The following is a 15,991-nucleotide window of genomic DNA, read 5'->3' as shown; positions in this document are numbered from 1 at the left end:
GGAGTGACCTGATGAGTGGAAAATATATATATATATATCTCTCTCCCCACCTCCCTCCCTCTCACTCTCTCTTACTCTGCCTCTGATTCTCTAACTCTGCCTTTCAAATAAATCATTTTTTTAAAGTTATTTGTTTATCTGAAAGGCAGAGTTACAGAGAGCAGAGAAAGATCTTCCATCTGCTGGTTCACTCCCCTAGATGACCACAACGACTGGTGCTATGCCAATCCGAAGCCAAAAGGAGCCAGGAGCTTCTTCTGGGTCTCCCACGCAGGTGCCGAGCCCAAGGACTTGGGCTATCTTCCACTGCTTTCCCAGGCCATAGCAGAGAGCTGGATCGAAAGTGGAGCAGCTGAGACTCGAACCAGTGCCCATATGGGATGCCAGCACTGCAAGTGGAGGCTTTACCCACTGTGCCACAGTGCCAACCCCAATAAATAAATCTTTAAAAAAAAATCTATCTGGGGCCAGCGCCATGGCATAGTAGGTTAATTCTCCACCTATGGCGTCGGCATCATATATGGGCGCCGGTGCTGGTCCCAGCTGCCCTTCTTCCAGGAGGCTTTAAATGGGCACAGCTCCAGCTGTTGCAGCCACCTGGGGAGTAAACCAACAGAAGGAAGACCTTTCTCTCTGTCTCTCCCTCTCACTGTCTGTAACTCTACTTCTTAAATAAATAAATAAAAGCTTTAAAAAATATATCTGATCTGAATCTCAGAATGCTGCTACACCTGTACAGTTTTAGATTAAGGGACATTATGGATTTTCAGCTTAGAGATGGTCAGCCCATAAAATCTGTGCATATATTCCAAGACCCAAGAAATCCGAACTGTGAAACACTTCCCAGGCATTTCAGATAAGGGATGTTCAATCTGTATCTAATTCGCCATTAAGTCTCATTTCCTTTGTTCTCTTCAGGTATGTATGTATGGCTGTATTCTGCATAGCTGAGTCACATTTGGTTTTTATTTCATGAAGTTTATTCCAAATTGCTAAATAGTATTGTTTTAACAGTTTTTAAATAGTTTGTTAAATGGATACAGTATAACATTTAGATAGTCTTTACTTGTTTTAAAAAGCACAATATGTATCTTTTCTAAAAGCACTGCCCAGCTTTAAGGATTTTCAGTCTTTTGTGTCCATGGGGCAATGATTTCTTGCAGGCCAAGATAGCTGTGGAAGCTCAGAATAAGTATGAGAGAGAGTTGATGCTCCATGCTGCTGATGTGGAGGCTCTGCAAGCCGCCAAGGAGCAAGTTTCAAAAATGGCCTCAGCCCGTCAGCATTTGGAAGAAACAACCCAGAAAGCGGAATCACAGTTGTTGGAGTGTAAAGCATCTTGGGAGGAGAGAGAGAGAATGTTAAAGGTACTTTAATAGATCATAATAGAATGGTGTGGAGAATTGGGAGAGCTGGGGTTTTTATCCTGCATTGGAAATCTGCTGTTGTGATACACACCTGGTTTATAGGATGAAGTTTCTAAGTGCATGTCTCGCTGTGAAGATCTGGAGAAACAAAATAGATTACTTCATGATCAGATTGAAAATTTAAGTGACAAGGTTGTTGCCTCGATGAAGGAGGGTGCACAAGGTCCATTGAATGTCTCTCTCAGTGAAGAAGGAAAATCACAAGAACAAATTTTAGAAATTCTCAGGTAAGTCAGATATGTTTTAATATTAATTTCTGTAGTACAGTTATGAAAATATAAATGCATAAATTAGGAATTTTATCCATAGTTTACATATGGATATTACAATTTTGTCTCTTAGTGACCAACAAAGGTACTACTATCGATAGTACTATTAGTGGTCACTTTTAGCATATTAAATAAATGCCTTGAAAGTCAAATCTGATAGTAAGAATTTGAGTGAATTCTTCCTGAAGCACTAAATGCCTCCAAATCACTTTACGTATATCAATTTCTAAAAATACTAATAAAAAACAAAAATATTGTCTCCCATTGTTTATAATTAGTCAAAACAGTCATTCATTTGATTTTTGTATTTTAAAAATTACCCGTTTTGAAGTGTTATGTTGGCCTTATTTCTTAATTCAAATAAAATCGTAACATATTCTTGTAGATTTATACGAAGAGAAAAAGAAATTGCTGAAACTAGGTTTGAGGTGGCTCAGGTGGAAAGTCTACGTTATCGACAAAGGGTTGAACTGTTAGAAAGAGAGCTGCAGGAACTGCAAGACAGTCTAAATGCTGAGAGGGAGAAAGTCCAGGTATGTGTACTAAGCTTTAAGAATGTGATTGTTGAAAGAAAAGAGCTCATTCATATAAAATTTAATCTGTATAACATTCTTACTGAACCAAAATGCTTGGTTTCAAATTCTAGCTTCATACCATTACCTATATGCCCTTGGGTATATTGTTTAACTTGCTTGCTCTTGGTTTCATCTATAAAATTTGAATAATAATAGTAAAGATTTAGTTAGTGCACATGGAACATTTAGAACCATTGCTAGTGGGTAGTATGTGCTTAATAAATTCCAGCTATCTTAATTACAGTTGTCATACACATCTGGAAGTCATTCTAGAATGGAATGATGTATTGCAACTGTTACAGAATTTCACACAAAGGGACAGTATATTGTTCAGAAAACAAAAGGTACTACAGTGGGACTATAAGGTGAAATCATTCAACAGGGGAAATGAATAATTAGATTTATTTTCAGCTAAAGTGGGTGTTCTAGAATTACATCCTATTGAAAAAATCTAAATGCAAACATATCTCACCATGGAAATAATAAATAGGGCCTCCAGTTCATGGCACTAACTTGGAACAAAAAGAGAATCAGAATTTCTGAGAAAGATTATATGTTATCTGAATCTCTCTTGTTTCCTTTGCTGTTCCTTTGGGAAAAGCAAATACTATAACATGTCCAGCCCACAAGCAAGTTCAGAGGAGAAAACCAACTTTTAGATACAGGAGGAAGAAGGTCAACTAATCCATGTCACATCAGAAATAATATGACATCTGACCAAGCATGAACTATGTAGCATGACACCATGAAAATTGCTGTACTTTGGAAACTGGTGTGGGGAATAGTGGCATCACGTGCAAAAGATGGATAATTTTACCCAGAAGAAAAGAGTTCAGAGTTCAATGGATACTCAGTAAAATTCCTTGAAACCAACTGATTAAACAACAGAAAAAAAATAATGAGGGATATCTGACCATAGAGTAAAAAGTGAGCATCAAAATGATATCAGTTTGGCCTGCGCCGCAGCTCACTAGGCTAATCCTCCACCTTGCGGCGCCGACACACCGGGTTCTAGTCCCGGTCAGGGCGCCGGATTCTGTCCCGGTTGCCCCTCTTCCAGGCCAGCTCTCTGCTGTAGCCCGGGAGTGCAGTGGAGGATGGCCCAAGTGCTTGGGCCCTGCACCCCATGGGAGACCAGGAGAAGCACCTGGCTCCCGGATTTGAATCAGCACGGTGCGCCGGCCGCAGTGGCCATTGGAGGGTGAACCGACAGTAAAGGAAGACCTTTCTCTCTCTCTCTCTCTCTCTCTCTCTCACTGTCCACTCTGCCTGTCAAAAAGTAAAAAATAAAAAAAATTTTAAAAAAACAATATGAGTTTAGGGGTGGGAATTTAGCACAGTGGTTAAGTTGCTGGTTTAGATGCCTGCATCTCATATCAGATTACCTAGTTCAGGTCCCAACTCCTCTGCTTCCTGTCTAACTTTCTGTTTATGTGCACCCTTGAAAGGGGCAGGTGATATCTCAAATTTGAGTCCCTGTTACCCACATGAGAGACTCAAATGGAATTCTGGACTCTTGGCTTTGGCCTGGAACATCTCTCCACCTTTCAAATTTTTTTTTTAAAGTAGCATCACTTTAGAAACATTAATAAAAGCATTGTAGCAAGATAAAAAATAAACGATGTTTTGATATAGTGTTAGTACTGCTTATTTTGGTAGGATTTGTAGTGTCTTTCTTTGTAATTTCTTGTATTTTTTTAAACTTTCAGTAACATCACAAGAAACAAACTGTAAATTTTTAAAAGTACTAATTTTGAAAGTTGACTTAACAAAAAGTTGAAAATGAAACCCTTTCTACTGTCAGGAGCATTAGAACTAGTAAAAAGCAGCTTTTTTCAGCTATTAGATGTTTATGTGTTTACAACCTTAAGGTGACTGCAAAAACTATGGCTCAGCATGAAGAACTGATGAAGAAAACTGAAACAATGAACGTAGTCATGGAGACCAATAAGATGCTAAGAGAAGAGAAGGAGAGGCTGGAACAGGACCTGCAGCAGATGCAAGCAAAGGTTTGTAGTCAAGTAGAAGCATTTACTGATTTTTGGGTTGTTATAAATTAATGTTTACAAGATAATACTGGCTCTATTTTCAGGTGAGGAAACTTGAGCTAGATATTTTACCCTTACAAGAAGCGAATGCTGAGCTCAGTGAGAAGAGTGGTATGTTGCAGGCAGAGAAGAAGTTGTTGGAAGAAGATGTCAAACGTTGGAAAGCACGTAACCAGGTAAATGAAGTTTGCACCCATCCCAAAACATGGAAACATTGATTTTAAATAATGGAATAAGTTACAGGAGATAAATATTTGTGGAACTAGTGAGAATTCTTGTGTTTATCAATGAATATGTTATGCATATATCTGTGATAGATAGTAAACTCAATTTTGAAAAATAATTTTGGTTAAATTCTCTATTTTTTTTTTTAAAAAAAAGGTATTTATTTCCCTCAAATTCCAAAGTTTTAGCTAGTACGCTATTTCTACAGTGTTTTTTATGAAACATTATATGAGAATTTGAAGCTTCTTGAAGCACTGTAGGAAGACCTGTCCTTTGGAGAAATGGAACCATCGAGCATGGTATAGCTGGAAACTGTGGTTCCTGTAATTTGACAGAAGGCTGGAAATCTGCCTGACCCATACCAGTTAGGTGACTTGGGAGAGTTCTTCACCTTTCTGAGCTTAGTTTTCCTTATTTATAAAATGATAGAATATCTCTCTTCATGTGACAAAAGTTGAATAAATGTAGAGGGCTGGCACTGCGGCTCAATAGGCTAATCCTCCACCTTGCGGCGTCGGTACACCGGGTTCCAGTCCCGGTCGGGGTGCCGGATTCTGTCCCGGTTGCCCCTCTTCCAGGCCAGCTCTCTGCTATGGCCCGGGAGTGCAGTGGAGGATGGCCCAAGTGTTTGGGCCCTGCACCCCATGGGAGACCAGGAGAAGCACCTGGCCCCTGGCTTCGGATCAGGGCGGTGCAGCAGCCGTTGGAGGATGAACCAATGGCAAAGGAAGACCTTTCTCTCTGTCTCTCTCTCTCACTGTCCACTCTGCCTGTCAAATAAATAAATAAATGTAGAGCAGTTTACCTAGTACCTGGCACCTAGAAAATGCTCTAGAATGGTGACCATTGTTGCTAACTGCATAGAATTATAGAGTTATAGAGTCTAAAGTTATTTCTGTTTTTATTACACAAACTATAAAAAACAAGAAGTGAGGATAATCTGTCCTTATCCTGTACATTTGTGTTACATTGTTCTGCCTTTCCTGGTTAGTGGAATCAGGAATCAGTTCATTTATTTTCATGTGTTAAATTGTAATGCATTATACATTTTTTCATTATAAAGTTATTTGCATGAAATTACATATTTAAATTAAGAGCTTTTAGATTCTTTGGATCCTTTTACTTGGCTTCATTGAACTAACCTAAAACGTTTGTTCATAACTCTGAAAAAATAATCAACAGTTAATGACATTTGATTTTTTTTTTCCCTCTTCCTTTTTTGCTAGACTTCTTAGCTTAAAAAAAATGTTTTGTGTTAACATCTCAGAATTTGGTGCTTGCTCATTTTATATGCAGCACACCTGATGTAAATAAGCATAATTATTCTGCTGTTAAAGCACATTTACTTAATAAAATCTAAAAAGCCAAAATATACATTTTTGCCATGCAGCATCTAGTAAGTCAACAGAAAGATCCAGATACAGAAGAGTATCGGAAGCTCCTTTCTGAGAAGGAAGTTCATACTAAGCGTATTCAACAGTTGACTGAAGAAGTTGGGAGGCTGAAAGCTGAAATTGCAAGGTATATGGAAATAAGCTTTAAATCATATATGAAATCCTTGAGAAGTTTATTTCTGCTCTTTATGTGATTCCCCAAATGCTTCATGACTTTAAAGTTTTAGAAAACATGAAATTCCTCATATGTGGCTTTCACTCTATTTCCATGGTATTTGTGAAGCCATGATTTAATACTATGCCTAGCTACATAGTATAAATCTAAACCTAAATTTATTTTCTAAACACTCAAAATAACTTTTATGACTAGGTTTTCTTATTTTCCTTGTGGTAATTAGCTTGTATTCATCAGTCTATAAGGCAAGTTTTCAGTTCAAAATTTTCTGATAGGCATACAGTTAAGTATTACTCTTTTAAACATAAGAATTAAATACTATTAATGTTTCTGTTTTTACCTTTTCAAGTTTAGTGTTACTTGTCCACATCATGGCTCCTGAGTTGTTTTTATACAACCTGTAGGCAAAGAATAATTTCTACATTTTTAAATGTTTGTTTAAAAAAAATACAGCGAAGATTAGTATTTATTGCATCTGACCCTTTACAGAAAAAGTTTAACAACACCCAGTGTAGCAGAAAGAGTGCAACTTTTGCTCTCAAGCCTATCAGAATTTAAATTTGGGTGCTGTTATTTGATTGACTGTAAAGTTTCAAATGTTAGTTGACCACTTACAGCGCAGTTATTCTCACCTCTAAAATGGACATGTAAACTTATGTAATGTGATCTTCCTGAAGGAAGTGTCTATGGTTTGAGGTTTGGCGTTATTTTAAGAATTTTTTATTAATAAAAACTTACTTAAGCAAAGCAATTTAAGCATAAATTGAGCTATTTTAAATTTAGAAACAAAGTCTCATTTGGTCTTTTTCCTTTAATCCATTTGTTAAAGATCGAATGCATCCTTAACTAACAACCAGAATTTAATCCAGAGTCTGAAGGAGGATTTAAATAAAATAAGAACGGAAAAGGAAACTATTCAAAAGGATTTAGATGCCAAAATAATTGATATCCAAGAAAAAGTTAAAACTATTACTCAAGTTAAGAAAATTGGACGCAGATACAAGACTCAGTATGAAGAACTGAAAGCACAGCAGGATAAGGTATTTTGGAGGGGTTTGTTTAAAAAAATGAGCTAATGTTACAAAAATCCTTTTTCTTAAAGAATTTTGAATATTATTGGTTTTTAGATTCTAAACTCATTTTTGAGCTTACATGATAATCTTTGTTTGGTTTCACATTAGTTCTATAATATATCAAAAAGTACATTATAAGCACAAACAAATTTTGGTAAATGCTAGGTGCTTTAGTTCAATTTCCAAATTTTTATACTGTCCCTTTTCAGAATTACATTCTCATAAACTCATTGCTAATTTAAATTGTATACCTCAAAAAGTGGTACATTTTGGTGTGCTTTTTTTTTATTTGAAAAAATTACAAAGAGAGTGGGGGACAGACAAGAAGAGATCTTTCATACACTTGATTTTTCTCCTCAGAGGGCTTGCAAGGGCCAGGGCTTGGCCAGGCTGAACCAGGAGCCAAGAGCTATGAGCTACATTTGGGTCTTCTATGTGGGTGGCAGGGACTCAAACACATGGACCATCTTCTGCTTTTCACAGACATTAGCAGAGAGCTGGATTGGAAGTGGGGCAGTTGGAACATGAACTGGTGCCCACGTGTGATGCTGATGTCACGGGGAGCTACTCTACTTGCTATGCCACATTGACACCAAAAAGTGGTAGCTTTTTATAACTAATCAAGCTCTGTGAAGTTTTATTTATGTTTAGGGCCTATCAAAAAGAGCTTTAAAGTCTTTGTTACATTTTGATTCTTAATCTTGTTTTTAATTCCTTAAAGTAAGGAACTTGGGCATTTTTCATACATTAGATTAGAAAATAAAGAAAAAAATGCAACATGTTTAACTTGTGCTAACAAGTTAGCACTTTATTATGCTTTTCTTTACATGTATTTGTTGTTTTTCTGGAGAAAACATGTTTGCATGTATTTTTTTAAGAGGTTTTTATTTTATTTATTTGAACGGCAAAGTTACAGAGAGGGAGAGACAGATCTTCCGTCTGCTGGTTCACCCACCAAATGACTGCAGTAGCCAGGGCTCGGCCATGCAGAAGTCAGGAGCTTTATCCAGGTCTCCCACGTGGGTGCTAGGGGCCCAAGGACCTGGTCCTTCGGCTGCTGCTTTCCCAGGCACATCAGCAGGGAGCTGGGTCACAAGTGGAGCAGCCAGGATTTGAACTGCAGGATGTGGCTTAACTTGCTGCACAATCCTAGCCCTTGCATGTATTCTTTTTTTTTTTTTTTTTTTTTTTTTTTGACAGAGTGGACAGAGAGAGACAGAGAGAAAGGTCTTCCTTTTGCCGTTGGTTCACTCTCCAATGGCCACTGCGGCCAGCATGCTGTGGCAGGCGCAGCACGCTGATCCGAAAGCAGGAGCCAGGTGCTTCTCCTGGTCTCCCATGGGGTACAGGGCCCAAGCACTTGGGCCATCCTCTACTGCACACCCTGGCCATAGCAGAAAGCTGGCCTGGAAGAGGGGCAACCGGGACAGAATCCGGCGCCCCGACCAGGACGGGAACCCGGTGTGCCGGCGCCGCAAGGTGGAGGATTAGCCTATTGAGCCATGGCACCGGCTGCATGTGTTCTCTTATACCCTGAATTTTTTACTTGATTCATTGTTATGAAAATATAATCCTATCTCAAATTGTAGTGCATCACCGGTTTGATTAACTGATAACTTAAGTGGGACACCATAAATTTTGGGACAATGAAGTTCCATGAAAAATTCATTTTGTGGGAAGAGTGAACATTTCAGCTTAACAGTTAACCTGTATTCCATATTGGAGAACTTAAGTTGAATACCTGCTCTGGCTCAGGACTCTAGCTTCCTGCCAATGCTGACACTAAGAGGCACCAAGTGATTTCTCAAGTAATTGAGTTCCTGCCACACAGTTGGTCGGCCTGAATTATGTTATTTCCTCCCAGCTGTATCTTGGCCTAGCTGGAAGACCTTTAGGGAATGAACCAACAGATTCTCTTTCTCTTTTCTCTCCCTTTCTCTTTCATTCAACCAGAGGACTGGAGTTCTTTCCCTCTTTCTCCCTTTCAGAATAATTAAGTAATTTTTAAATAGAAAATCCCTTTTTTATTACCCTCAAAGCAAGTATCTATACTTAATAGTGATTATTTTCTTAGATAAGCATGCAGAAATAAAATTTTGTAGGTACATAATTACTGTTTGTCATCTTAGGTCATGGAGACTTCAGCTCAGTCTTCTGGAGACCATCAAGAACAGCATGTCTCAATGCAGGAAATGCAGGAACTCAAGGAAACCCTCAACCAAGCTGAAACAAAGTCAAAATCACTTGAGAATCAAGTAGAGAATCTGCAGAAGGTATGGGCATGAGAGCAATGAAAGGCATAAGTCCCTAATCTTGCCATCATACATACCTAAAGAAATGTGGGTTGAACACTGGCACTTTACCTTATCATATGGGAATGTAAATCTTTCAACCGTCTTAACTTTGAATGGCTCACACGTATAAATAGTGTTCAGTCATCTTCAGGTATCCACTTTTTGATTTGAACTATTTTTATGGAAGTATTTATTATATTTCAATGTAATTTAAGATTAGTGATAAATTTTAGATCTATAGGACACAGTTACATTCCATGGTTAATGCTTTCTTTTCCTTTAAAAGACATTATCAGAAAAAGAGACAGAGGCAAGAAATCTTCAGGAGCAGACTGTTCAGCTTCAGTCTGAACTGTCCCGACTCCGTCAGGATCTTCAGGACAGAACCACACAGGAAGAGCAGCTCCGACAGCAGATAACTGAAAAGGAGGAAAAAACAAGAAAGGCTATCGTAGCAGCAAAATCAAAAATTGCACACTTAGCTGGTAAATTTCTATTTACTTCAAGTATTGAAATTGGTAGTGAAAATTGGATCATGTGACACAGGCTAAAGATTAAACTGGCATTGTGGCATAGCAGGTTAAGCCTCTGGCTGCTCCACTTGCAGTACAGCTCCCTGCTAATGAAACTGGGAAAAGCAGCAGAAGATGGCCCACGTGCTGGGCCCTTGCACCCACATGGGAGTCCTGGAAGAAGAAAAGATCCAGGCTGCTGGCTTCAGCCAGGCCCGCCCTAGCCCTTGCAGCCATCTGGGGAGTAAACCGGCAAAAGATGTTTCTGTTCTCCTCTCTCTCTAACCACTTCAAATAAAAAAATCTTTTGTAAAAATGTTTTTAGAAGCAGTATTCAATAGGAAAGAAAAAAGTAAATGCTATGAATGTTTTGTGTTTGTATGGTTTAAATATCAGGTTTATTAGCAGTCTTCAGATGATGAATATTCCTTGGTTTTTTGTTTTGTTTTTGACAGATAGAGTTAGAGAGAGAGAGACAGAAAGGTCTTCTTCCTTCCATTGGTTCAACCCCCAAATGGCCTCTACTGCTGGAGCTACGCCAATCCAAAGCTAGGAGCCAGGTGCTTCCTCCTGGTCTCCCATGAGGGTGCAGGGGCCCAGGCACTTGGACCATCCTCCACTGCCTTCCCAGGCCACAGCAGAGAGCTGGACTGGAAGAGGAGCAACCGGGACTAGTACCCGGCACGCATATGGGATGCCGGCACCGCAGGCAGTGGATTAACCAAGTGAGCCACGGCGCCAGCCCCTCCTTGGTATATTTTATTGTGAACTTTTTTTATTTATTTGAAAGGCAGAGTGGCAGAGAAAAAGATCCTCCATTTACCAGTTCACTCCCCAAATGCCCACAACAGCCAAGGCTAGGCCAGGAACCAGGAACTCCAATGGGTCTCCCATGTGTGTAGCAGGGACTCAAGTACTTGGGCCATCATCTACTATTCCCCGGCACTTTAGCAGGTAGCTGGATTGGAAGCAGAGGAGCTAGAACTGGAACCAGCCCTTGGATGTGGGTTGCAGGTGTCCCAGGCCGCTTAACCTGCACCATTGCACTTGCCCCATGATCTCCAAGATAGTGTCCCAACTGCTTATTTCAAGAAATAGTTATTGAACATTTAATAACTCCTATTATATGAAATGAAAAATTGATAACCCATTATAATAATATGGAGATATTAAAGTCCAAATAAAAACTACTGCCAATTAAGATTCTTCAGCTTTTTGAAATTTTAATTAGGAAAAGTAGTTGGAATTACTTTGTGTTGGAATAAGTATACTTTAGATTGAAGTAATCAACATGGTTGTGTTTAGAACTTTGTTCATTGAGATGCCTAATATATGAACTAGTACTGATGGTGAGGTATAGTTGTAGAAGGTTTGTGTGCCGAGTAAACATGTAAATGTTTCCAGTGTTTGGTAATAGTGTTAATATAATCATATTGTTGCTTTAGGTGTGAAAGATCAGCTAACTAAAGAAAATGAGGAACTTAAACAAAGGAATGGAGCCTTAGATCAGCAGAAAGATGAATTGGACGTTCGCATGACTGCCCTTAAGTCCCAGTATGAAGGTCGAATTAGTCGCCTGGAAAGAGAGCTCAGGGAGCATCAGGAGAGACACCTTGAGCAGCGGGATGAGCCTCAGGAACCCACTAGTAAGGTGAGTAGGGCATTCTGCTGGAAGGGCAGGTCTTTGTACGTTTTGACTAAAAGTGCTGGTGACTTGGGCAGCTTTGTCACAGTGAATTTTGCCTGAAGTTCAAAGTATACAGAGAGAATTGGCAATTATAAAAGGTCTTGATGGCATTATTTAGTGACCTTTTTTGGAATAGACACGTAAATCAGTATTTTTCCCTTTATAGGTCCCAGAACAACAGAGGCAGATCACATTGAAAACAACTCCAGCTTCTGGCGAAAGAGGAATGTGAGTTTTAGTTCTTTTCACTGTTTCTGAAGTTCAAGGAAGACCTGTGATCATTAGGGAGAAAATAGAGAAACATGTATTATAAAACTGGATCCTAAAGAACTGTTTATCTAAAAACTGTGTCAATCAGTTGCTGCTCTTGTTTTCAGCCTACTGTGTGCCCTATCGGGTAGACCTTTGTCATGGGAGAAAATCTCATCTTTGAGTTTGTGATTGGTTTCTGAGATGGGTCACTACCAATTGCCCTGTGATATTGCATGATGACAATTATGAAAAACAGGCTGATGAGGTTGGGGTTCAGGCTTTTAATAGTCAGATGCATTCTACTGTGTAAGGATACACACCAGAACATTCTCTGCACAGATTTTTTTTTTTAATGTTTGTTTATTTGAAAGAGATACATTTTCCGTCTGCTGGTTCATTCCCAGCTTCTTGTAACATAGGGCTGGGCCAGGCGGAAGTCGGGGACCAGCAGCTCCATCTAGGTTTCCCACATGATTGGCAGGGACCAGTTACTTGAGCCATCATGTGCTGCCTTCCAAGGTGTGCAGATCTGAAATAGGCTGGTCAAGTACAAGCACTTGATTGTGGAGTGTGGGCATCTCAAGCCTCAGCTTACACCACTGCACTACAGCACCCTCCCTCAACCCATTTTTAATGCTTAAATTCAAAAGTTTTGAAACAATTTTTTTTTTTTTTTTTTTTTTGGTAAAGATTGATTTATTTATGTTGAAAGCAGTCAGAGTAACAGAGAAATCTTTTATCCTCCTGTTCACTCCCCAAGTGGCCTGGACAGCCAGGGCTTAGCCAGGCCCTTCATCCCGAGTCTCCATGTGGGTGGAAGGGGTCCAAACATGGGCCATCTTCTGCTTCTTTTCCCAGGCTATTAGCGGGGAGCTGGATTGGAAGTGGAGCAGCCAGGATATGAACCGGCACCCATATAGGATGCTGGTATTGCAGGCAGTAGCTTTACCTGTTAAACCACAATGCCAGCCCCTTTCACTAAATTTGTCAGATACTCACTTTAAATCTGCCAGAAATCTGCACAAAACAATGTTTAGAAAAAATTCATAAGGTCTGAACTCTGTTAAGGTCGTACTTGCCATAAACGTACTTTAGGAAAATATTAATGTTTTATTTTTGGTAGAGTGTGTATATTTTATAAGCAATATTTTAGTAGTCTTTATGAATCACTACTCTTCCATTTTCTCCTACAAGTGCCAGCACATCAGACCCACCAACAGCCAATATTAAGCCAACTCCCGTTGTGTCTACTCCAAGTAAAGTGACAGCTGCAGCTATGGCTGGAAATAAGTCAACACCCAGGGCTAGTATCCGTCCAATGGTCACACCTGCAACTGTCACAAATCCTACTACTACCCCAACAGCTACAGTGATGCCCACCACACAGGTGGAATCACAAGAAGGTTAGTACAGATGATTGACCAACTGTTTTAGATTTCATAGAAAAGATGACAATAACTTCAGGGGTACGTGAAGCATCCACTAAAGCTTAAGTTAGGCACTGTAATCATGACTTGGTGATATTTTGAAGTACAGGATTCCTGGGATACTTGTTAATGCATCAGATTATGTCCTTCACTCCCTTCTTTCTTGCTATGTTTGTTTTTAAACAGAAAAGGAAAAATACTCTTGATTTTTTTCTCGATTAGTAATTATTTATTTGAAAGACCTAGGGAGAGAGAGATCTCTTCCCATCTGCTGGTTCACTCCCAAAATGGCAACAACAAATAGGGCTGGGACAAGCCAAAGTCAGGAACCAGGAACTTCTTCCTAGTCTCCCACATGGGTGGCAGGAGTGTAAACACTTGTGCCATCTTCCATTGATTTTCTCAGGCCATTAGCAGGCAACTGGATCAGAAGTGGGGCAGCTGGGACTCAAACCAGCACCCTTGTGGGATGCCAGAGTCATAGGAGGTGGTTTTACCTGCTACACTTCAATGTCAACTCCCACCCCTATAAGTTTATAGCATGCTCTTCTAGGAACAGTATTTTTTTCACTTCTAATGACTAAAGAAGATGATATGAAATCCACTTTGAAAAACCATACTAAATCATTGGTTCAACCCACATGTCATTTTTCACTGAATCTGACCATTTCATTGCTTGCTTTCTCTGGCTTGTTCCCGTGGCATTTTGTTATTCATCGTAGACATTGAAAGAGAAATAAAGATCATCCATCTGTTGGCTCACTCCCCTAAATGCCTAAAATAGCCGAGGATGTACCAGGCGTGAGCACAGAACCTGGAACTCATCCAAGTCTCCCATGTGCGCGGTAGGGACCTAAGTAATTGAGCCATCACCACCTCCCAAGGTGCACATTAGCAAGAAGCTGGATTGGGAACAGAGGAGCCAGGACTCAAACTCTGATACGGGATGCAGGCACCTGAAGTCCGCAACCTGCTGCACTGTATGCCCATCCAAGTGTTAGAGTCCAGTACATTTTTCATGTGTAAGATACATGTGTGTGCTATGAAAGTATAACAGGTACATTCATTAAAATATTAGTCAAAAAATTTCATGGAACAATGAGTTACGTGAAAAAACAGGTATTATAAGTTTTTTGCCAGAATAAGAAAAACTTTTAATTCCATTTTTCCAGAAACTTTTTCAAGGACCTGTGTATTCCAGTTTAAGCTTAATGTTTGTTTTATGTCAATTAAAAATAAAATGTTGCTTAATGAAAACTTCAGGTTTGACTTTGGGCTTTTCAATTTGATTAGTTTTATTTAGTCGTGCTTTAAGTGGGATAATACATGCAAAAAAATAGTTCCAGATATTTACTTAGTTAATTTAGTCAGCAATTTACCACATGATACTGGGGCAGGCATTTGGCCTAATGGGTAAGACACCAGCATCCCATATTATAGTGCCTGGGTTCAATGCTTATTTCTGGTTCCTGACTCTTATAACTTGTGTGGTGACCCAGGTAATTGGATTCTACCATCCCATGTAAAAGCTTTGGCTTGAGTTCCCAGCTCTCATCTTTGGCTTTAGGTCAGCCACAGCTGTCAGAGGCATTTGGAAGTGAGCAAACAGATGGAACCCCCTCTCTTGCTCACATGCACATGCACTGTCTTTGTCTTTTCCTCCTATTTTTGTGTCTCTGCATAAAAAAAAAAATAAAAAATAACCTGTTTTAAAAAGAAATTTAAAAATGACTAATACATTACCTTTACCCATAATATTTTTGTCTGATAAGTGGTGAGAAATGTAAACAAATAGCTACAAAATATAAGAGGATAGGGAAAAACAATCTAACTGTGGTAAAAATATGTGACATACTAAATATTATAATTGTTTTTCAGCTATGCAGTCAGAGGGGCCTGTTGAACATGTTCCAGTATTTGGCAGCACAAGTGGATCTGTTCGTTCCACAAGCCCTAATGTCCAGCCTTCCATCTCTCAGCCCATTTTAACTGTTCAGCAACAGACACAGGCTACAGCCTTCGTACAACCCACTCAGCAGAGTCATCCTCAGATTGAACCTGCAAATCAGGAGCTGTCTCCCAACATAGTAGAGGTTGTTCAGAGTTCACCAGTTGAGCGACCTTCTACTTCCACAGCAGTGTTTGGCACTGGTAAGATTAATTTTAAAATGAAATGAAGGGTAGGCATTTGGTACAGTGGTTAAGACACCACTTAGGGCACCGACACCCCATATCAAGGTGTGCCTGGGTTTGAGCCCTAGATCTGCTCTCAATGCCAGCATTCCTTCTATTGCACACTATGGGAGGCAGCTGGGTGATGAATTCAGCAACCCAAAATATACTGGTCACTTAATGCAGGTCCTGGGTCTAAGAGACACCCATGTAACAATTTATAGTGTAACTTATTCATTCAAGGAGCCCTAGGTTTTATGTATTGAAACATTGTGAATAGCAGTTACCAGTACAATCATAGTGAATCAGATTTTTACTGTAAAAGAGGTTTTATTAACCAAGGTTTAGATTTTATAAAACCACTGATTCAGAATATAAGCTGCCCTTTGGTTACATATTATTAGCATGAACAGATTATGATAATGGACATTGATCGAGGATCTCAGTAACCAGTAACCTGG

General features: G+C 39.4%; 1 protein-coding gene across 2 annotated transcripts in view; it reads left to right on the top strand.

The window, feature by feature from the left end:
* The window catches only part of TPR (translocated promoter region, nuclear basket protein), a 66,167-nt gene that overhangs the window by 29,211 nt on the left and 20,965 nt on the right, over positions 1–15,991 (top strand). For both annotated transcript variants that reach the window (XM_062211513.1, XM_062211512.1), the window contains exons 25-37: positions 1,164–1,367; positions 1,470–1,654; positions 2,082–2,229; positions 4,143–4,280; positions 4,364–4,495; positions 5,935–6,065; positions 6,943–7,153; positions 9,316–9,459; positions 9,767–9,965; positions 11,438–11,643; positions 11,846–11,907; positions 13,126–13,334; positions 15,237–15,509. In XM_062211513.1, coding sequence (XP_062067497.1) covers positions 1,164–1,367; positions 1,470–1,654; positions 2,082–2,229; positions 4,143–4,280; positions 4,364–4,495; positions 5,935–6,065; positions 6,943–7,153; positions 9,316–9,459; positions 9,767–9,965; positions 11,438–11,643; positions 11,846–11,907; positions 13,126–13,334; positions 15,237–15,509 — 2,242 coding nt within the window. The remainder of the gene's footprint in view (positions 1–1,163; positions 1,368–1,469; positions 1,655–2,081; positions 2,230–4,142; positions 4,281–4,363; positions 4,496–5,934; positions 6,066–6,942; positions 7,154–9,315; positions 9,460–9,766; positions 9,966–11,437; positions 11,644–11,845; positions 11,908–13,125; positions 13,335–15,236; positions 15,510–15,991) is intronic.

This window comes from Lepus europaeus, chromosome 14 (assembly GCF_033115175.1).
Source record: "Lepus europaeus isolate LE1 chromosome 14, mLepTim1.pri, whole genome shotgun sequence".
Taxonomy (NCBI): domain Eukaryota; kingdom Metazoa; phylum Chordata; class Mammalia; order Lagomorpha; family Leporidae; genus Lepus; species Lepus europaeus.
This window is presented reverse-complemented; position numbering and strand designations above follow the sequence as displayed.